Source organism: Haliotis asinina, chromosome 1 (assembly GCF_037392515.1).
Source record: "Haliotis asinina isolate JCU_RB_2024 chromosome 1, JCU_Hal_asi_v2, whole genome shotgun sequence".
Classification (NCBI taxonomy): domain Eukaryota; kingdom Metazoa; phylum Mollusca; class Gastropoda; order Lepetellida; family Haliotidae; genus Haliotis; species Haliotis asinina.
In genome coordinates this window covers 98,883,794-98,907,669 of record NC_090280.1, presented here as the reverse complement: position 1 = coordinate 98,907,669, position 23,876 = coordinate 98,883,794, and the positions used below count along the sequence as shown (strand labels likewise).

The window sequence follows — 23,876 nt, the reverse complement described above, 5'->3', positions numbered from 1 at the left end:
ACACTTAGACTGACGCTTAGCCTCTGAATGTAAATAATTTTCATAGCAACAAAATAAACCATTTAAATTGAAAAAGAGCTCCAGTGACATGGGGAATGGAGAATCTGAGGAAATCTAGACTTAATAATACAGCCTGTGACGAATTCCTGCAATGAAACCTGATCTTGTCCTTTTTGATATGGCCGATGAAATTATTTATATCATTAAATTATCTGTCCCTTTTGACAGGAATGTGATTGGCAAGATTCAGGAAAAGCATGATAAATATGCGGACCTCGCCTTTGAAATGTATGGCTTGCATCCCAAGTACACTGTTGTCAGGTTCATCATTGTTCTCGGTGCCCTTGGTTTTGGTACCTCCTGAACTCTTGGCGCAGATCAGGAGAGTGCCCGGGTTCTCCACCGGTAGCACAGTCCTTCTGACAATCTGGGTAATGCAGAAGGCTGCAGTGTTGGGGAGCCTCCATATTCTCCAGAAAGTTCTTGGTGGGTTCGACTAGGCGGTGTTTCCTGGGAGAAGTCCCATTCGCTGTCTGGGCTGCGTGTAGAAGGGGCTAGGGCCCTGCGCTGATGATGAGCTTGACCAGCCTGACTGTGCCAGGATCACCCAAACCCTCTCTGCTGCATTTCTATCTCAATCTGTAAATAATAAATATGCACGTGTATAGCGCTTGTTTCCAGTATAATCAACAGCTTAAAAGCGCTTGTGAGCAATTCCTGGCAATACACTCACTCTAACAGTAGCAGACTTTAAACAAATGGGTTTTCAGTAGTGATTTGGATGATTCAAACTCAGGGGCACTTCTTATTTCAAGTGGGAGGGTGGACTGAAGAACAGTTCATGGAATACGAAACATTTCCACCGCGAACACCAGATGCACGTGTTCTCAGTGGTGGTTACACAACAGTTGCGTTTTGGATGTTTAGTTTTGTTCTCGGACTATGTGTTGTGAGCACGAACACACAACGCTTCGCGGATACGCCACTGTACGTGAATCTAATGCATGTTTCCGTTATATAAAAGTATTTCGTGATATTACGGAAAGGAGGTTAATGTTAGTGTGTTAGAATGTTAGAAGTGTAGTGGGATCTGTGTGTTGGATGTTAGATTTCTGTCATAATTGAACTTTGGTGAGATTAGTTCATTAGTTCATTAGTTCATTATATGTATGAAACAATAATTGTGGGAAAATAAAATATGGGTTACTTTAGAATTTGTTTTATTTTGTACTTCCACTGCAAATCAGAGGGAGTTCCATATCTTAGAGACTGATATTTCCAAACGTCTCTCGTCATATGATGTATGAGCTGATGGCAGTTTCAAAAGACATTGGTTACAGGAACGTAGAGTCCTCTCAGGTTTGTATTCTTGGATGAGTTCAGAAATGCATGGGGAGCATCACGGTTGATATCATGGAATGTCAGCAATTTAAACTTGATTCGGTTCTCTACTTTTTGGCCAGTGGAGATCTTTCAGGATTGGGGTGATATATTCTCATCTTCCGGTTCTTTTGATTAGTCTTGCGGCAGAATTCTGGAGTTTGTAAAGTTTAAAGATGAGACGTTTTGGCAGCCCGAGAAGAAGGGAGTTGCAGCAATCCAGATGACAGATTACACGGGCTCCAACGAAGCAAAGCTGTCGTATCAATGTGAGTCATCACAGGAACAATCTCATCCAAACAGTCATTGAGGACCCACGTAGGCAACGGATCCAGGAAACAAGATTTGTTTGGACAAAGAGGTATAAGTTTCTTGATTTCATTATTGCGAATCTGGCAAAATGAGGACAGTGATGGATGATTAATTGGAGATGGGGGTGACAGGTCTCGCAGTTCCACTTTCCAGACTGGATCAAAGGACTTCAACCTTTTCAGTGAAATACTTGGAGAATGTATTTACCATTTCAATATAGAGTCATAGTTTGGCAGAGGCTTTGAATGCTTCTTGAACAAAAGTTTGTCACATAGTCCATTAAGATCCTTTCGGTCATTAGATTTTTAAATTGCATCATCGTAGAAGGTTTTCTTTGCTTCGTATACAAGGGCATTGACAGCATTGCGCTGAACAGAATGCATCTCTGAAGACAACCAGATCAGACGATCTTATCCGCCTCTCTATCTGTCGTCGATACTGTTTTGCGGCCCTAATTTTGTCATTGTACCAAGGCTCTTTCGAGTGAACTGCTACAATACGTTTCGATATAGGAAGAAGGTCATCAATGACTTCACAATAGTAACGACAGGCACATAATTCAGCACTACGTCAGAAAGAGCTGACTTCAAAACAGGATGACAGGTCTCATTTACGGAATGATAGTTCCTGTCTTGGTCCTCTGGGTGTAGAAAAGCTTGATCTAACAAGGGTTGTGAAATGATCGGATTGAACTGACTGGTCGATGCCAGTGATCTTTAAATTGATTTTCTTGTGTCTTGTGACGATGAATGAGTATGTCCACGAATATGTGTTGGAACACAGACATGGTGAACGAGTCCATGTGAGGAAGGAATACACACAAACATTCTGTATCTGGGAGATGACTATTATCAACATGTATGTTGAAGTCACCTGGCACTGGCAGTTTACCAGGGATATTGGAAAATAAGCAAACTCACTAAAAGGGTATTTCCCATCATGACACGTTCTACCGGGAGGCCTATATCTTGCACACATCAGTAATATCTGACTGTCACTCGCAAGTCTAACGATATGACTGTTACAAGCCACCATGCTTTACCGGCCTAGCAGCATGGGTGAGTTTGAATCCATGAAGCTATCTACCGTCACTTGAAGTTTATGGTCAAACAGCAAATTCCATATTGAATATTGTGTAAATTAGCTGGGGAGTGTAGCTTTAACCCATAGTGCAGAAAGTTCAGGACAAAATACTATATTCCAAAACCATATGAATGAAGGTCGATAAACTCTGTTCAAACTTTTAAACAAAAATAGCTACATATTCTAACACAGTCATGACTGTGAACGTTCTACTGGTGTGAACATCGACTTCGCCGTTGTTAGAAAATGCGAAACAAACTAAAATTTAATCAATATGTAAATGGAACAAACAGACCACACATTAGCTCTACAAGAGAAAAGTGAGTATGGATGGATCTCTGAAGTCAATACTGAATGCGGTATTATTTATGTTAAAGTGCGATGAGAGATATCGGCAATCTATAGAAGAACTCTCCGGCGTCATCATTCACTCAGTTCGACGTATGAACAATTCAATAACAGTCAATAAAAGAAAAACAAGCGTTAACGTCAGAACATCTCTTTGCCTTCAGACATACGCAGTTCATCTGCGTCCCGTGGAAAATCAAACCAATATTAATTCTGTGTAGCCTTAAGATACAGTTTGGAATGAGTGTATTGTTGCGGGTACTCCAAGCGGTTGACTTTACAACTTAGGACAACAGCAGGGGATCATACAATCGATTCGTTGAAGCATTATTCGGATAACAACACAACCCAATGATTCGTTAGTGTGAAAGTGTTTTAGTCTGATATACTGTTAACAACTTCTGGAGAGGATACAGATCACCTTCCTTTGCAAAATAACTGATACGATCTGTGAGAAACATTGCAAGATACTTGGCACCTGGAATACTGATCCACTATACTATATGCAGGTTTCTGGTACGACACAGAAAACACCTGCGCCCACGTCAAGGTTACCTGTTTTAGGAAACACGTAAATCACTTCAGGGTTCCTGGTTTGACTTAGGAAAACCCTGAACTACTTGAAGCCTTCCGGTTTTAGGAAACACGTGGACCAATTCAGGGTTTCCGGTACAGCTTAGGAGAAATCTGAACTGCTTCAAAGTTTGCTATGCGGCATGGGAAACACCTGAACCACTCTATGCCGTATACAGGTCAGGAAGCCGCCGATCTCCGACAAGGTTCTCGGTACAGTTTAGGAAGCACCCTAACCCTACAAAGTACCCGGTACAGTTCATGAACCACCCGAACCCTTGAAGGTACCCACAACAGTTCAGGAAACATTAGAACGCTGCAAAGTCTCCGATGAAAATTACAGAATCACGTCAAAGAACCCACCGTTTCTGAAGCAAACAACCTGAAGTAACTGAGTTCCCAAGAAACCACGGGAGCAGCCCTGTGTTCACTGTAGGCAGCTGAAGTGTCCTGTTCCATCGTGCGCAACAGAATTGACTTTTTGTTTAAGAAGAGATATTCTTTAATGACGAGACATGGCTTCACATGAATGGTTACTGATACTGTACTACATGTTTCAAATACCGCAGACAAGTAAGTATATTTCTTTCTTGAATAGATATTGCCATTACTCAGTAATTACTTGTGTAACGAAATCGCTTAAGACGAATTGACGGATATAACGGGTTATAAGTCTGTTTCCGCTCATTTAGTGTATACTTCAGTCGGAATGCTAATAGCGAGTGAGTTAGCTTAGTTTACGTCGCGCACAGCAATATTCCAGCTATATGGCGGTGGTCTGTAAATAATCGAGTCTGGGCAGACCAGTGACCAACATCATGATCATAATTCTACACAACTGGGATATGATGACGTGTCTCAACCAAGTTAGCTAGCCTGACCACTCGACCCCGTCAGTCACCTCTTCAGACAAGCATGCGTTGCTAAAGATCAGTTCTAACCCGGATCTTCTTGGGTCTGCGAACTACGCTAAGAACGAATAAAAATTAGTGGGTTTTTTTTAGTTCGTTATAACCAAAGGTTACTGTACATTAACTGTTGTGTTTTGTGCAAAAGGCAAACAAATATTTACCTTTCAACAAACACGATCGGGAAGATTGCAACATACAGATATCTTGTTATTGTTGTGACTAAAAACGAAAGGTCTACTTCTGAAACAAATAAATACTCAAGATATTGTCACAGCTGTACAGTTTATTTCTTCTGGGTGTTTCGCGTTTATTTAACGTTGCGTTTCAGTCCTGTTTCTCCTTTAAGATACGACCAGGCACACTGGACCAGCTCTTATTGTTTGAGTTAATGTCCAGAGCCTATTCCACACAACAACGGTTCCATCTGGTGACAAAATATAAATGGTTGTAAAGACTAACATGTTTCGGGTTACGAAGGACGAAAGGCTACAAAGGTTACCTTCTTACAAAGGCTGAAAGGTGATACAGTCTGAGGCCTTATAAAGTCTGAAGCCTTATAAAGGTTGAAGGCTTATAAAGGATGAAGCCCTATAAGGGCTGAAGGCTTATAGAGGATGAAGCCTTATAAAGGATTACAGGGTAGCCGGGTGGCCTTGTGGTTTGATCGTTGGTTCGTCACGCAGAAGACCCGGGTTCGATTCCCCACATGGGTACAATGTGTGAAACCCACTCCTGATGTCCTTTGCCTTGACATTGCTGGAATATTGCTAAAATCAGCGCAAAACTCACTCGCTCCCTATATACTACTGAAAAGAATTAACGAACACTCATGGCGTGGTACATCATTTGTTTGTTACTTAACGTTGTTTATCAGATTTGAGTATTCCATACGGCGGTCTGTAAATAATAGAGTTTAGATAATCAAGAAATCAACAGCATGAGAATTGATCTATGGAACTGGGATACGTGGACATGTGTCAACCAAGTCGGCGAGACTGACTCTTGATCAATTTCAGGACAGATCTTCACGGTTGTACATGGCAACTGTTTACCGGATTATTTTGTGACCTAGGTGATGGTAAATATTGAATCACAGCTGACATCTTTTCTGCATGAATGGTCGTATGTTCATGCGTCAGAGGAATAACGGCTTCTTCCTCCATGACCCTCTGTGAAGTCTGTGCAGGTGCTTCCAGTCATTCCGTCCCTTTCTGTACATATACGTGGCGAAACATCAATACCAGGAACTATAGATCTGTTTGTTTCAACACTTAATCATGATTTGTCTCTGTTTTTAAAATGCCGAGTGTCATTTTAGTTTGTGCTCTGTATAATTAACTTCCCTGGATCACTTGCGTACGTAGATGTAACTTGTGTATGTAGTGTAATGGTTTGGATGTCAGTGACTCACTGTGTTTATGCGTCTGTGTTATGTCTGGGCAGATGCCGGTTTGAGATGTGCGTGTGCGCGTCCTAAAACATGCCCATAACTCCATCTCATCACACCAGGGAGTTATGATGACTCTTAAATTCTTATGCCTTGGGCTAACACTGACATATCAACTTCCCTCAAAATAGTTCAATGTAGTCACTTCCACACCACCGCCCTCTTTTCAGTCGTACCAGAAACAGAGTTACCAGAAACAAAGTAATTCAACTACAGATTGTTTTACAGTAATCTACTCTGCCACATATTCGGGCCATTATGTACGAATATGAACACATGGAAACTTTGAAGATCCAAATTAGAAATCGTCTTTGGCACCCCAGATTTGTCGTAAGAGGCCTCTAACGGTATCGATTGATCATGCTCAATGATTTGGTTGATACATGTCATCGTATCCCAGTAGCCTAGTTCAATAGCCATGTTGTTGATTTCTGGTCCAGACTCGATTATTTACAGGTCGCCCCAACATAGCTAGACCATTGGTGAGTACAGCATTAAACGACCAACCAGTGGAACCTTGATAAATCCACAAATATGCCGATCCATTGCATGTCGTTCGCAAAATCCTAACTGTGAACACAAGACGTCAACGCCAACAGCAACCCTTTCTTGATCATCGGCAAAGCACTTGCGGAATATGAGACAATGAGTTGCACTTGCAGTAATGCAACAGAAAAACGTAATAAGATGATGTCTACTCGAAGAAACGTGTGCAGTAAGAATTCGGCGTTCGTTCGGTATACAAACACGGTATAGGGATATTTGTTTGGAGCACTTTACTCATCCCGGTATCATTGTTTTATGTACTTCCCGTTGTTCTATACAGGGGCCTAACCCTATACCTAGTAACCCTAACCCTAACTTAAGCTTCCTTCTGATCATGAGCAGAAAACACGTGCATCGGTACCGGTATAAGTACTTCTACCTATTTACTTTGCATTGTATGTTAAAACTTACATTTGTTGTTCAATGTTTGTAGTGTAACTGAAGGCACCCATGGCGAGCCACCTCCTCGTGGTGGGTGCTGGGTAACGCCAACAGCTCGCCAACACCCCCGTTGTGGACCCGGGGTATATTTGGTCCACCAACCCGTTTGCCGTGGGTTGCAGCCCTGTGTCGGTGGAGGAGGGGATCCTGGTGGTTGAGGGCAATAGGAGCCTGCAACTGTGTTCCTATTGCCCAACACAGCACTTTGGCCCTAACTTCACCTAGACGGGTGGTAGAACTGGCCCGGTTCTATCAATCGGCTGGTCACGCCATGCCCTGCGCATGGACAACATTATTAATGCACCTATTGCATCTTATTGTGCATTTTTCTGAAACTGACTGTTTTTGTATTTGAACTTATAAACTATCCGTTTGCATGGAGTCCTATGCCAGAAGGCGGTGGCTCATGGGCCAATCTGGCGATGTTGACCGCTGAATACTCTCTGTTTCTAAATAGTTGTTATGGGTAGAATCAGCCTGGCAATCGTTTTAGTAAACAAGTATTGCTATTCAAGTCATATTTGCTGGAGTATAGCAACCCTGTATCCCTGGTGTTTGCATGCTGGAAATCCGATGCAGTTAGACACCGTCCCTGTTGACACTCCATGGTGGGTGGGGAGCAGGGTTGTTGAATTTATATATATGTCACCATGGCTCATAATCACACTGGTTCAAAACGCAGGCATCTAGAATCAGTTTCTTCTGACGAGAGTATTCCAGATTTTGACTCCTGCAGCTGGGCTCGATTCATCGTGATAGAACCTGAAGACCACTTACCAATTAAACTGAACCCCTTTGCCATTTCTAAGGCTATTCATGGACATTGTGGCGAGGTGAAGAATGTCACCCGGCTGCGCTCTGGCTCTTTACTGATAGAATGTGTGAGGAAACAACAATCCCTCAATCTGTTATCCATCACTAAATTTGCCAATATTCCGGTGATTGTTTCTGAACACAGGACACTCAACTCCTGCCGAGGCATAGTACGTGACCGGACCCGTTCCTTATCTGGTATGTCGGAGCAGGAAATAACTGATGAATTAAACAACAAGGAGGAGTGTCTTCTGTTAAATGTTTTACTCGGAGGAAGGAAGATTCAACAATAGGACCAACAAATACGTACTTGTTTACGTTTGCCAGATCTTCATTACCACACTCTATCAAAGCTGGTTATGTCAACATCGGAGTGGAGGTGTATATCCCCACTCCACTCCGATGCTTTAAATGTCAGAAGTTTGGCCACGGATCAAAGACTTGTACTCGCTCCGTAGCTTGTCAACGCTGTGGCGATAATCATGATTACACCGACTGTCAACAAGCATTGCACTGTACAAATTGTGGTGGCCAACATATGGCCTCATCCAAATCCTGCCCTGTTTGGCAAACCGAATCAAAAATCTTAAAACTAAAATGTGAGAACAACATTACTTTTGGAGAAGCCAGGAAGCTATTGACTTCTCAACTAGGCTCTCAATCCACATCTCAGTCCACACTCACATATGCTAATGCTGTTTCTCAGGCGGCTCCAACTTCGTCTGTTTCATGTCAGACGGACTTGACTTGGATCAATTCGGAACAACCTGTAGTAATACCACCTGTCATCATGGTTGATAGCCAAACATCGACTTCATCTTCTACTGCTCAGGCTGAAAGTCAGACGCAACCAGTCGTGGACCAACAATCCAGTGGAAAAAGCACAAAAAGTAGTAGAAAAAAGTTAAATAGAAACCAATCTCCCAGGAATCCCGTTTCATCCGAGGTACCTGTCCACAACACCTACAGTGCTATGGACATGGATGTAACTCCATTATCACAGAGTTCTGTGAGGAGTTCTGCGTCATCACGCTCACGTGAGAGATCACCCACTGAACCTCCATGAATCATTCGTCTAATATAGTCCAATGGAATTGCAGAGGACTTAGAAAGAATTTTAATGAGATACAGTTGTTAGTCCAGGATTTTAAACCTTCGGCATTCTGTCTACAAGAGACCTATCTTAAGCATACCGATTCATTTGATTTAAGGCAGTACATGAGTTACCATTCATTTTCTCCTCCAGGAGATAAAGCGACTGGAGGTTCTAGTATATTAGTAACACAGAATATCACCCATAGTGCTGTTCATCTAAATACTAATCTTCAAGCCGTTGCTATTCGACTGACTTTGCATATTACACTTACACTGTGCTCTTTATACATTCCACCACCATCTTCTCTAAGACAATCTGATCTTCACTCTGTATGATCAGCTACCGGAGCCTTGTATCATCATGGGCGATTTAAATGGGCACAACCCTCTATGGGGCAGTACAAGTGCAAACAATAAAGGCAAGGTCATTGAAGATTTTATTTCTGATAATAATTTATGTGTGTTTAATTACTAATCCAGCACCTATTTACACCCTGCTACCGGAACCTATTCTTCACTTGATCTGTCCCTCACAGATGCGTATGTTTACACCGAATTTGAATGGTCTGTACATGATGACCTTTGTGGAAGCGATCACTTCCCTACTCTCCTGGAATTTATAACACCAGATGACAATCCACCTTCATCGCGGTGGAATTTCGCTAAGGCAAATTGGCCTGTATATGAACAATTATGCGTTGAAAAATTAACACCTGATCACTTCAGTAATGTACCAGATCCCATCCTGATGTTCTCAACACAACTGAATGAAATTGCTGATGAAACCATTCCTAAGTCCTCTGCAACTCCTCATATTCGTAAACCATGGTTTACTGACGAATGCAAACAGGCAAGAAAACGTAGGAAGAAAGCAGAAAAATATTTTCGCAGACATCCTACTGTTCATAACTTCAACAATGTTAAAATCACTAGTGCGAAGGCACGACGCACGTATAAGCAAAACAAGCGCCAATCTTGGAGGAACTATGTTTCAAAAATTAATTCACGTACACCTATGTCTAAGGTGTGGAACATGGTTCAGCGAATAAAAGGCAAAGGTTCAAAATCCGCTGTTCACCATCTTAAAGATGGTGACAAATTAGTCACTAACAAAGCGGACATTGCAAATAAAATTGGCGAAACTCTTGCAAAAAATTCCTCTTCGGCAAATTATGTCCCTGAATTTCAGAGTTACCAAAAACAACTGGAAAAGACAAAAGTTAATTTCAATTCCACTAATGGTGAGGACTATAATGAAGTGTTTTCGTTACATGAGCTACATACTGCTCTTGATCAAGCCCGTGACACTGCAGCGGGTGATGACAATATTCATTACCAACTATTAAAACACTTACCTGAACCATGTCTGGTCACACTTTTAGATATATTTGACAAAATATGGATGTCTGGAATTTTTCCTCCTTCGTGGCGTAATGCCATTGTTGTGCCAATACCAAAACCTGGCCGGGATCACATGGATCCATCAAATTACAGACCGATATCTTTAACCAGCTGCGTCTGTAAAACCATGGAGCGAATGGTAAATAACAGATTAATTTGGTATCTGGAAACCAATAACCTCAAGATCAATATTCAATGTGGTTTTCGGAAGAATCGAAGTACTATTGATCATTTAGTGCGTTTAGAATCCTTCGTCAAAAATGTTATTATTACCAAACAACACGCAGTATCTATATTTTTTTATCTTGAGAAAGCCTACGATACTACGTGGAAGCATGGCATTTTACAGGATTTACATGATTTTGGTTTGAGAGGTCGTTTGCCTCTCTTTGTATCTCAGTTTTTAACCGACAGGCAATTTCGCGTAGTTCAACCCTGTCTGCTCATTATAATCAAGATCAGGGTGTTCCACAAGGCAGTATTTTGTCGGTCACTCTATTTAGTATTACAATAAATAGTCTTTCAAAGGTTTTAAGCGATTCAATTGATGGATCATTATTTGTGGATGATTTTAATATTTCTTGCCGTGGTAAAAATATGCGAACTATTGAGAGACAGTTACAATTGTGTCTAAACAAAATTCATAAATGGTGTCTGGAAAACGGGTTTAAATTTTCTAAAACTAAAACTAATTGTATCCATTTTTGTAGGAAATACAAACCCCATAAAGACCCCGAATTATCATTAAATGGCACGCCCATCAAAGTTGTGAAGGAGGCTAAATTTCTTGGTCTCATCTTTGACTCACATCTGACCTTTCTGCCTCATATTAAGTACCTCAAAGCCAAATGCCTGAAGGCGCTTGATTTGTTAAAAGTTGTTTGTAATTCAAAGTGGGGAGGGGACCAAAGTACCCTCCTTCACTTATATAGATCTCTGGTTCGATCAAAACTTGACTACGGTTCCATTGTGTATGGTGGAGCCTGCAAAAGCAACCTAAAGCTATTAGATTCTGTACATCACCAAGGTCTGAGGCTATGTATTGGATCTTTCAGAACATCTCCCATTGACAGTCTTTACGTTGAGGCCGATGAGCCGTCTTTGAAACTTCGCCGTATCAAATTGTCTTTACAATATATTACAAAGTTATATTCAAATGAATCCAATCCTGCTCACAACTGCGTTTTTAATCCTCTGTATGAGGATTTGTATAATACTAAAACTTCACTTGTTCCTCCTCTTGGGATAAGAATCCAAAAATATATTTCTGCTGCTGGGATTGAGATGGAGAATATATCTCATTCCCGTCTTCTTTCTTCTCCTCCTTGGCAATTAGTGAGGCCACAAGTTGACCTAACACTGACAAAGTTTAGAAAATCAGAAACAAATGAATTACAATATAAACAAGAATATCATCAATTAAAAAGTAACTATAATACACACAAATCTTTATTTACAGATGGGTCCAAGGATGGTGGCGCTGTGGCTTGTGCCACTGTCATTGGATCCAGAACAATATCTTTCAGATTACCAGATAACATTTCTATTTACACAGCAGAAGCAAACGCTATATTAACGGCTCTTAAATATACTGAAAAACATCCTACACATAAACAGTATATTATCTATTCCGATTCTCTTTCTTGCCTTCAGGCAATTAAAAACCTGTCATGTAAACATCCACTTTTAATAGAAATAATTGAATTGTATAATAATCTTGCTACTGGCCAATACGACATCGTCTTCTGTTGGTTACCAAGCCATGTAGGCATTTCTGGCAACGCAATGGCTGATCTTGCTGCCAAAGCAGCACTCAACAAAGCTGTGACTCCACTTTTTATTCCATACTCTGATTATAAGGCTAGAATTCGATCGTATGTTCGTGATCTGATGCAAAAGAAGTGGGACACCCAGGTGGGTGTAAATAAATTACATGCAATAAAGCCTTATATTGGTTATACCCACTTGGGTTGTCAGTCCAGATTTGATGAGGTCATTTTGCGGCGATGTCGTATTGGCGATACGAGATATACTCATGAATATCTTTTGAAAGGTGAGGATCCTCCCTTCTGCATCCCTTGTGATGAAAGAATCACAGTCAAGCATATCTTGCTTGACTGTGTTGAGTATTCCATCACAAGGGATCAGTATTTTAATTCACAAACTATGAAGGATATTTTTAAAAATATTAGCCCTCATTTAATTATTGCATTTTAAATGAGTTAGATTGTTAACTGAATTGTAAATAGATAAATATTTTAAAATTGGAAGATTAAATTAGTAACTCAAATCGCTAGTGGCTGTACCCTCAACGGGGGTTGAAGTACCGTAAAACAATTGTCCTCTTAAAAGGGTACGTAAGTCCTCAAACATTTGGAGTAAATTTCAGTTTTCCAGCTTTTTAATCGTAGAATAAGTGTGTTTTTACTTTAGGGCTAGATTTGTCTCAATTGCTAACATCTGAAGGGATGATGTAAATCCAACTGGGGTCCTTGCAGGAAGCAAATGTACTGTAAGTCCCCATGGTCCTTAGTATGGTGATCTACCTTCAGTTGTTGGCAACCTATAGCTCATTTTTATATTGTACTGTCCTGTATAGATGCATTGTTTTAGGTCTATTTACTAGTTTTAGATTCTACGCTGTGATATTCTAGTTAGTTTTACTGTCCTTCGTTGACAGGGTTTTACAATGTATGTGCTATTAATTTATTTGTACTTTTATAATTACTTGTTCTCGTCACGATATGGCTGTAATATTGCCGATGTGACGTTAAATCGTAACTCACTCACTCACTCACTCACTAGTGTAACTGAAAACATATACCATGACGCTGTGATCAAGCTATGTTGTGTTTACAATCCAAGCTCATTACAGCGAAACGGCTTCTTGCAGTGGTCATAATTAGCATTGATTTTAGCGGTATGTGATGCAAAGAGTACAAACATAAAGAAATGATCACCCGGATCGGAAATCGAACAATGTGTAGGGAAGTAGCAAATGCGCGCGCACGTACACACACACACGTGTGTGTGTGCTATAGACTACATATACACGTGTGTGTGTGTGTGTGTTTGTTTGTGCAAATGTGTCCTTTTCCAGTACAGTGTGCTCTACACTTAAGGTGGCGGAATATATTGTACGTTTAGTACACTGGGTTCTTTCATAATTGTTACTCAATTCATGTTCACACAAACACAAGGGTTCTGTCGGCAATCATCACACAAACCGATTCAAGTTGCTTGGAATTGTTGTTTTCTACCTCGGCGTGTATGTTTTCCATAGCGACAGGTTGAAAGTATTTCACTCCTTTTGGAAATTCTCAACAACAAAGGCAAGAAGATCAACGAAAGAAAAGAATTTGTAAACACACACACACACACACACACACACACACACACACACACACACACACACACACCTTTATGTTTAGACTCTATGCATCACATACCGCTAAAGTGAATACAAATATAAGGTAGGGGGACACCATAAAATGTGATAATCATGCATAGACTTAAACATGCTGAGGTATTTAAACTATGTTGTAAATGGACGTGTTTTTGTGCATAATGGGCCCTTAAAGCGACATTTTGGAACCTGCAATGATGTAAGTGATTCAAAATTCGCAGAGTTTGGAACATTTTCAAGACCAGAAGAAAAGATGGGTGCTGAAACAACCAGCACCACGTTTGATTCACATGCCCAAACACAACAGCCTAGTGCATGTGGCCTCCCCTTGAGGAGAATTTACACCTAACCGTTTTATGTCATGATTATTCATGTCCACTCCCTTTCTGTAAAATCTGGGATCCTTCCCTGGTGGTGACATATGAAAGAGATGAATAGCATGGTGCATTTTATTGAATTCATCAAGGGGGTGCAGATGTGGTAACCTCAAAGCTGAAGCGTTCGTTCGTTACACTTAAACCATGGCTTCCTTCCTCTAATGTGCACAGTGAGATTCCCACTTCTGGTGTCCCACGCTGTGACATTGCTGAACTATTACAGAAACCCTTATGAGACCATATTCATTAATTTGCTCATTAAACTGACACATTGAATTTTCAGGTGGCTTGGCGATAACAGAATTTCCCGGAACTCTCAAATATGACGAAGCTGTTGCCTTCTGCCAGTCTCAGGGCATGAGACTTCCGGTTTTGACGTCACCATATTCTCAGAACCTCGCTTTGGCAGCCCTTGGACCATCGTGAGTTTCCACCAGCTTTGCCTCTTTTCCGTTTACATGTTTGTCCAGATTGTCGCGTTTGACAACATGTATTTTTCGAAATCACAGATCAGATCCCGTTTAACAAACATGGGTTTCTGAAGACCATTTTGAACCTGATCTAACCGGTACCTCAATCCGCTGCATGAAACTCATATGAGACATGTCATTACCACACAGTATTTCAAGTGATACACGGCTGAAAATTAAAAGTGGCAATATCAGGTCAGCTATCCACCATGATGCCCTTGTTTAAAACAGCCTTAGCTCTACGGTTGTATTTCACGTGTTAGAATTGGTCTTCGGCAAAGGCGTCTAACGGGTGGTCAGGCTCACTGACTTGGTTGACACGTGCATGCCATCGTATCCCAACATCTGGTTCCACAACAGTGTTTTACAACGGTACGGTTAATGCTAAAATGTTCACCACAAAAGTAGCTGGACAAGAACCATGTTGTAAAATGTCAGTTTCATTACAGCATTCATCGGGACAGTTATTTCTATTGTCGAATATTGTCACACAAAGAACTTAAAAAATATACTTTACTTTAAAGTTTACAACAATAAAATTAGCAGTTTTAAAAAGCATAACATACAGTACATAATCTAACATTATTCAAAAACGATTTAGCATTACAAATGACCATATCCTTATATACGTTTTGCACAAGGGTGTGAGTCGTGTTGGTCACACGTGTGGGACCAGTGACCCATTTGGAAGGGAACAAACTTTTCATGACTATCCATTTCCCTGTAATAAACAAGCTGTTTATTCAGACAGAGTTATCCTTCGGAATCAGAATATTATTTAATTGATATTACTGAATGTTTCCTCGTTAGAGCATGTATTATCCGTGCCAAACCAGAGACGCTATTCTTGTAGTTCGATAACAAATAACTAATAAAGGATTTAACATCTAATTATGAGTGATCGATGTGAGATCAATTGTACCCATTTGGGTGTACGTTGTCGTCAGAGTCTCACCTGAGAAATATTGAACGAACATACTGTTTCTCAGGGCTACATCAGAAAATCGATTGCAACGACATGAGAGATCTTTTTGTTACCAAGGTCGGCACTATCTACCGGAAGTTACTAACAAAAGAATATGATATTCATTTACCAGAATTCGTGGATTAATAATCGTTCAAGATGTACTCTTGGTGTGAAGGATGTTGTCATAACAATAGTATGTGTCACGATTTCCATTTGAAAATGCTATTTCCTGATATGTGACAGAGTTTGACTGGCGGGTAGAGAACATTCACCATGAGGATATATCTCAATGTAACAACTAAAACAGTATGTATATCACGTGATGTCCAGGCGTTATTGACCTCAAGTATAATCAATGGCCGCCGGACATTTCAGAGTTTCAGATTCGTTCAGTGCTATTTTGTACTATAAACAATCTCTTTCAAGTCTTTAAGTCTTAATTCAGTGATCTTTCTTCAGCTGTCGGGGATATGACTCCCACATATTGTTAAATATGATGATATATGTTACAGTTACAATCTAGATTAAATTCTATGGTCTGTGATAAGCCAGTCACTGTACTGTTCTTCGTTGACATATGTTTCAGTTTGAAATAGGTTATTTACAATTGTTTAACTGCAGATCATGGTCAAGACACAGGACAGTGTGGCTGAAATGATACCAATGTGACCTTATAAAACTCAATCACTTATTTTTTCAAAGTAAAGTGAATACGGTTTATTCTTATTCCTTGACGGTCTATATTTTTGTAAATATTAAGACAATATATCCTTACGCGGTGACACTTAATGTAACAGTCTTTGTAAGACCTGTTACAGTTAGAATATCCATATACTAATCAGAAACTCGGCATCGTTTACTCATCATAAGTTTCTACTTCAAATTTTATTAGGCATTATTATCATTATTGTGTTTTACAGATTGAGATAGAAATGCATCAGAGAGGGTTCGGGTGATCCTGGCACAGTCAGGCTGGTAAGGGTCATCATCAGCTGAGGGCCAAGCCTCATCTACACACATGCAAGAAAGCGAATGGGACTTCTCCCAGGAAACGCTGCCTAGTCGAACCCACAAAGAACTTTCCGGAGAATATGAAGGCTCCCCTGCACTGCAGCCTTCTACATTACCCAGAGCGTGAGAAAGGCTGTGCTCCCTGGGAGAGAACCCGGGCACTCTCCTGATCTGGAGGTACCACACCAAAAACACCGGGAGCCTAACGACAATGTACTTGGGATGCAAGCGAGACATTTCAAGATCCACATATTTAGAGTGCTTTGCCTGAATCTTGCCAAACCCATTGCTGTCAAAATGGAAAGAACATTAAATGATATTAATTCACTGGTTTTATCAAAACTGACAAGATCATAGTTGTTGGCAGGAATTCTTCTCAGGCTGTCCATGACATGTGAACTGAACTTTATTTTCACTCCTGCCGCAGTGTGCGGCATAAGAGGTACAAGATTATATCACAATGTATTAAATAGATACATTTATAAAACATAAGATGGTCATATATACATATCGCTTGATTGGAGGCATGGGCCGTATGTACATACATGTAACCAGTTAATAAACAATTTTACACTCATGTGTTATCGGTTATATTTTGTAGTGGCATTGCTTATAATGAGAGAATATTGTTACTTTGCTGATTGTTTCTAGTTTGTTTGAGCGAAAAAGCTGGTTCACTTTGTACATATTTGGGTTTCCACAGACATATCTGTTCATATAGTCTTTTCTTTCTTGGATCAAAGTAGAGCAGATAAACAAAAAGTGAAATTCATCTCCAATATTGGTATTACAGGGAGTACATAATCTTTCATTCCTGGGGGTTTTAATCCACTGTCCGGTTTCAATTGGAAGATAATGATTTGAAGGTGTGGAATTAAGTAACGCCTTCCGATTATTATGATGTCATAAATTCAGATAGGCTTCATATTTGAATTCAGAATTTTGAAGGATATTATACAAAACGCCTTTAGAAGATTTTTCTGTTTTTGAAATCCAGGTCTGTATATTGATGTATTTCAGTCTGTTTACTACAATGGCTTAAAGATGGTTTTGATTTGGACATGCCTGTGTAGCCCAAATATAGCTCATTCCAATTTTGTCAAAAATGTCCTTAATCCAGGCAATCCATTAATGCTGGATGTATTACGGGTTGTATAGTTATACAGACTAGGAGAGAAACTATAGCGACCTTTTTCATTATTGTTATACTTCCAGACCGGAAAGCGAATACTGGATCGGACTCGACTACAAGACGGGCGACTTCCGGTGGGCAGATAACTCGCCCCTGTGTTGGAAGAACTGGTTTGTAAGTTCCACTGCAGAACCTAACAACCTCGACAGAGAGCTGTGTGTTGCGATGAGAGGATCAGGTTCCGTGCCGGGGGCGTGGCTCACTAAGAACTGTGGTACCAGATTTGGTGTGCTGTGTGAAGAAGGTGAGTTGGAGAAATTGGAGAAAGACGTGGCTTAGCTGGAGCGACATCACATTTTAACTATCCACAATGAGAGAAAACTGCAACCGAAGTACTTCCGGTGCATAGTAATATATACTCTTAATGATAATAAGGGGAACCTGAACTTTCAGTCTGGACAGGAAGTGTAAACGTTAACAGACGTTTCAAGGACAGACATCTCATGAACGCGCCACCATTTCCCTCTATTATCACCCCTAAACACAACGCATGATATGCACGTACACAACGCAGTAGCCCCATACACGTGCATGAGGTCCCATCCGTGATTTAGACGTTTTTGGGAGAAGGTCGAGAAATCACTTAGAACATTAATTTTGACACTCATCTTCCATCACTCATTTGTTAGTGTTTGTTTCTGGTCTTTTGTTGCAAAATGAAAATCGTATGCATGCAAATTACATGCCATACACCAATCATCTTTCAAAAGCGACTACATTCCAAATAACTATGGTTATAAGGAAGTGCAAATGGTGATGCACTCTCAAAACATTCAATAATATTATATCAACACTGGCTGACTCCTATAAATCTCCTAAATATTTTTAATCGTAAATAAAAAAGTGAAGATCACGCACATTTTTTTAAAGAGTTTTTTTAACAAAACACGTGTATTGGTCAGTGTACAGCGTTAACAAATGTATAGTCAAACATAACACATGGTATATCTGGGACTGCGCTTCTTCAGTAAAGTATAAATTCTGATATTTTTTCGGGGGTTGAGTTACATCTGGTTTTGGAAGCCGCAGTACCTGTTGCGGGGTAAACGGCTGGCTTTGTGTGCTTGAGATTAGGTACCTGACTCGGAGAGCGCCGTTTCGAATTTTGTATGGGACGCAACCCAACATAAGTACTAGAATCAGTACATTTGTCACTTTCTGAGTGTAATCCTCCAAAATTTAGCACATGTTACCATTACCAACTAGCTATAGGACATGTATGTTCTTACAGTTAAAGAGAGTTGAAAATCACAGGGTAGTTAGTATAAGGATAATCCGCTGATTTGAAGAGGGCTCGTTGTTGCTGAGTACGGACTAAACGTAAACACAGACACCCACTCGCCTGAAAATAATTTCAATGAAAGAGGAAAGTCTGAAAGGTGGATTATAATACCACATACGTACATGTAACATCATCTACGTAGGAGCACTCTCACGAACGTAGGTGATTCTTACATTTACGTATATACGTGCATGTGCCTAGATGAAAGTATCAACTGTATGCAGGTGATTCTTACATTTACGTATATACGTGCGTGTGCCTAGATGAAAGTATCAACTGTGTGCAGGTGATTCTTACATTTACGTATATACGTGCGTGTGCCTAGATGAAAGTATCAACTGTGTGCAGGTGATTCTTACATTTACGTATATACGTGCGTGTGCCTAGATGAAAGTATCAACTGTATGCAGGTGATTCTTACATTTACGTATATACGTGCGTGTGCCTAGATGAAAGTATCAACTGTATGCAGGTGATTCTTACATTTACGTATATACGTGCATGTGCCTAGATGAAAGTATCAACTGTGTGCAGGTGATTCTTACATTTACGTATATACGTGCGTGTGCCTAGATGAAAGTATCAACTGTATGCAGGTGATTCTTACATTTACGTATATACGTGCATGTGCCTAGATGAAAGTATCAACTGTATCCAGGTGATTCTTACATTTACGTATATACGTGCGTGTGCCTAGATGAAAGTATCAACTGTGTGCAGGTGATTCTTACATTTACGTATATACGTGCGTGTGCCTAGATGAAAGTATCAACTGTGTGCAGGTGATTCTTACATTTACGTATATACGTGCGTGTGCCTAGATGAAAGTATCAACTGTATGCAGGTGATTCTTACATTTACGTATATACGTGCGTGTGCCTAGATGAAAGTATCAACTGTATGCAGGTGATTCTTACATTTACGTATATACGTGCGTGTGCCTAGATGAAAGTATCAACTGTATGCAGGTGATTCTTACATTTACGTATATACGTGCATGTGCCTAGATGAAAGTATCAACTGTGTGCAGGTGATTCTTACATTTACGTATATACGTGCGTGTGCCTAGATGAAAGTATCAACTGTATGCAGGTGATTCTTACATTTACGTATATACGTGCATGTGCCTAGATGAAAGTATCAACTGTATGCAGGTGATTCTTACATTTACGTATATACGTGCGTGTGCCTAGATGAAAGTATCAACTGTGTGCAGGTGATTCTTACATTTACGTATATACGTGCGTGTGCCTAGATGAAAGTATCAACTGTATGCAGGTGATTCTTACATTTACGTATATACGTGCGTGTGCCTAGATGAAAGTATCAACTGTATGCCGGTGATTCTTACATTTACGTATATACGTGCGTGTGCCTAGATGAAAGTATCAACTGTATGCAGGTGATTCTTACATTTACGTATATACGTGCGTGTGCCTAGATGAAAGTATCAACTGTATGCAGGTGATTCTTACATTTACGTATATACGTGCATGTGCCTAGATGAAAGTATCAACTGTATGCAGGTGATTCTTACATTTACGTATATACGTGCATGTGCCTAGATGAAAGTATCAACTGTATGCAGGTGATTCTTACATTTACGTATATACGTGCGTGTGCCTAGATGAAAGTATCAACTGTGTGTAGGTGATTCTTACATTTACGTATATACGTGCGTGTGCCTAGATGAAAGTATCAACTATATGCAGGTGATTCTTACATTTACGTATATACGTGCGTGTGCCTAGATGAAAGTATCAACTGTATGCAGGTGATTCTTACATTTACGTATATACGTGCGTGTGCCTAGATGAAAGTATCAACTGTATGCAGGTGATTCTTACATTTACGTATATACGTGCGTGTGCCTAGATGAAAGTATCAACTGTATGCAGGTGATTCTTACATTTACGTATATACGTGCATGTGCCTAGATGAAAGTATCAACTGTATGCAGGTGATTCTTACATTTACGTATATACGTGCATGTGCCTAGATGAAAGTATCAACTGTATGCAGGTGATTCTTACATTTACGTATATACGTGCGTGTGCCTAGATGAAAGTATCAACTGTATGCAGGTGATTCTTACATTTACGTATATACGTGCGTGTGCCTAGATGAAAGTATCAACTGTATGCAGGTGATTCTTACATTTACGTATATACGTGCGTGTGCCTAGATGAAAGTATCAACTATGTGCAGGTGATTCTTACATTTACGTATATACGTGCGTGTGCCTAGATGAAAGTATCAACTATATGCAGGTGATTCTTACATTTACGTAAATACGTGCATGTGCCTAGATGAAAGTATCAACTATATGCAGGTGATTCTTACATTTACGTATATACGTGCATGTGCCTAGATGAAAGTATCAACTATATGCAGGTGATTCTTACATTTACGTATATACGTGCGTGTGCCTAGATGAAAGTATCAACTGTATGCAGGTGATTCTTACATTTACGTATATACGTGCGTGTGCCTAGATGAAAGTATCAACTGTATGCAGGTGATTCTTACATTAACGTATATACGTGCGTGTGCCTAGATGAAAGTATCAACTGTGTGCAGGTGATTCTTACATTTACGTATATACGTGCGTGTGCCTAGATGAAAGTATCAACTGTATGCAGGTGATTCTTACATTTACGTATATACGTGCGTGTGCCTAGATGAAAGTATCAACTATATGCAGGTGATTCTTACATTTACGTAAATACGTGCGTGTGCCTAGATGAAAGCATCAACTATGTGCAGGTGATTCTTACATTTACGTAAATACGTGCGTGTGCCTAGATGAAAGTATCAACTGTGTGCAGGTGATTCTTACATTTACGTATATACGTGCGTGTGCCTAGATGAAAGTATCAACTATATGCAGGTGATTCTTACATTTACGTAAATACGTGCGTGTGCCTAGATGAAAGTATCAACTGTGTGCAGGTGATTCTTACATTTACGTATATACGTGCGTGTGCCTAGATGAAAGTATCAACTGTATGCAGGTGATTCTTACATTAACGTATATACGTGCGTGCGTGTAAGTGTGCGTGGATGAAAGTATTTTTCCACTTAAATGATTCTTACATTTCGTAGATTAAAGTACAATGTACGTAGATAGTGCTTTTTCAGACAGTAGCACGAATACATTTCAACAGACAGATGAGATTTCGGGTGTCTTACCATGAGAATCTGGGTATGGGTGTGAGAATACCGAATGATTCCCTATTTCCGGTGTACCACATGTATCACTGATTATATGTTTTTTTGTAGCACCAGCAAGCAGGGATTACCTATACAATAAGATGGAAGACGTCACGCCTACCGGAACAGCTCTTACGTCATTTCCGGTAACTACAGAAACAGCATGTGTCTGGCTGTGTGAGCTCACTAACGATTGCATAATGGCGGTGTATGATAGACGTTCAAGACAATGTTATGCATACGACTGTCAAAGTCAGGTGACCAGTTCTAATGGACAACACACGTGGGTGAAACAGTAGTGACCTCGTGTAGGTGTAGCACGTGAGTGTAACACGTAGCCTTTTTATGGCAATATCTGAAGGTATAAATACAACAGACAAAGGACGGTATTCTCAAAAGACACGGTAGCTGGTATATTATTTACTGAATACAGTTCACTCTGCCCCCATGTATACCGTAAGCGACTACAACTTATAAACAACAGATTATTCCTGAGTGGAGCAACCGCACACTGGGACTGAGTTAGTTGTACTGATGTACAGGAGGCAGTGACAACTGACATGTGTCATGACTTTGGTTACCAACGGCACATGTGATTACGAAGGTGCAGACGATAATGACGTCATTACAGTGTGACGTACTACGGAAAATGTATTCTATCCTATGAAAAAGTTTTGTCAGCGCTTTGCCCCTTGAGTAAATTGTCTTAGAATTCACCTTACATCGTAGAATTCACCCCGGTGAAGATCCTGGTTAGAATTCAGCAGCCCATGCTTGCCGTTAGAAGCTACAACCGAGTGGTCAGCCTCGCTGACTGGTACCTGTAATTCATAATATACCTATTGTGGAGACCGGTTAAAGTCACCGGATTGTCTGGTCGTCTCGATTATTTGCGAATCGCCGTTGTTGTACTTTACACTGACATTACATTGAACAATTACAAACAATTACAAACGCGCATCCTGAATGATAAAAAAGATAGAGCCTTTTATCGTGGCTGCTCATTCCGGGTGGAACTCCATCCAAAGAGGTACTGGAAACTGTACTTTACTCAGGAAAGGTAAACCCAAACAGAACCTAAAGCAAAAACAACCGCAAATGAAGCCAAGCGTGAAGAAATCCTACAAATGACATCCGTACCCTGTCAACTTTGACACACTGAGTCACGCGAGGCGCTCGACGCGTACGTCTAGTCAGACGTCTGACCGCATTTCCGATGCATCGATTTCAAAATCATACTTCGGCTTTTTTATTAATTGGTTTTCATGTGTATCGATCACACAGAGTGATTGATTGTAGTTTTATAAAACACCGCTCGATCACACACACACACACACACACACACACACACACACACACACACACACACACACACACATATGGTAAGTATAAACGGACAGTAAGTGTACCCGTATTCATGACATGGCCGCAAAAAGTATATTTTTTTTAAAATTTCTTCTGTTACTAACATAGACAATTATTAAATGAGATTAATTCCTTTACAAACATCTCGGTTCAAGTGGGCTGTAATCTACGTTCTCCTCAACTGTGTCGAAAGCACGAGGAAGCTCGCTCATGAGAAATTTAGCTTTGCAGAGTTGCATCCCT

At 40.3% G+C, this 23,876-nt stretch overlaps 1 protein-coding gene across 1 annotated transcript; it reads left to right on the top strand.

Moving 5' to 3' along the window:
• The first annotated feature begins 1,299 nt into the window (after positions 1 to 1,299).
• LOC137277452 (uncharacterized) lies at positions 1,300 to 22,567 on the top strand. The gene is made up of 5 exons (XM_067809184.1): positions 1,300 to 1,359; positions 1,520 to 1,649; positions 14,417 to 14,555; positions 17,797 to 18,017; positions 22,338 to 22,567. The coding sequence occupies exons 1-5, from the start codon at positions 1,300 to 1,302 to the stop codon at positions 22,565 to 22,567; spliced, it is 780 nt and encodes a 259-aa protein (XP_067665285.1).
• Positions 22,568 to 23,876: the final 1,309 nt, after the last annotated feature.

What these genes read in the sequence shown, in the direction of transcription:
- LOC137277452 (XM_067809184.1), top strand. Translation starts at nt 1,300, where the DNA reads ATGTATGAGCTGATGGCAGTTTCAAAAGACATTGGTTACAGGAACGTA. An exon ending in TTGGCAGCCCTTGGACCATC is followed by an intron (nt 14,556 to 17,796) that starts GTGAGTTTCCAC and finishes TTATACTTCCAG; the next exon opens with ACCGGAAAGCGAATACTGGA. An exon ending in TGGTGTGCTGTGTGAAGAAG is followed by an intron (nt 18,018 to 22,337) that starts GTGAGTTGGAGA and finishes GTTTTTTTGTAG; the next exon opens with CACCAGCAAGCAGGGATTAC.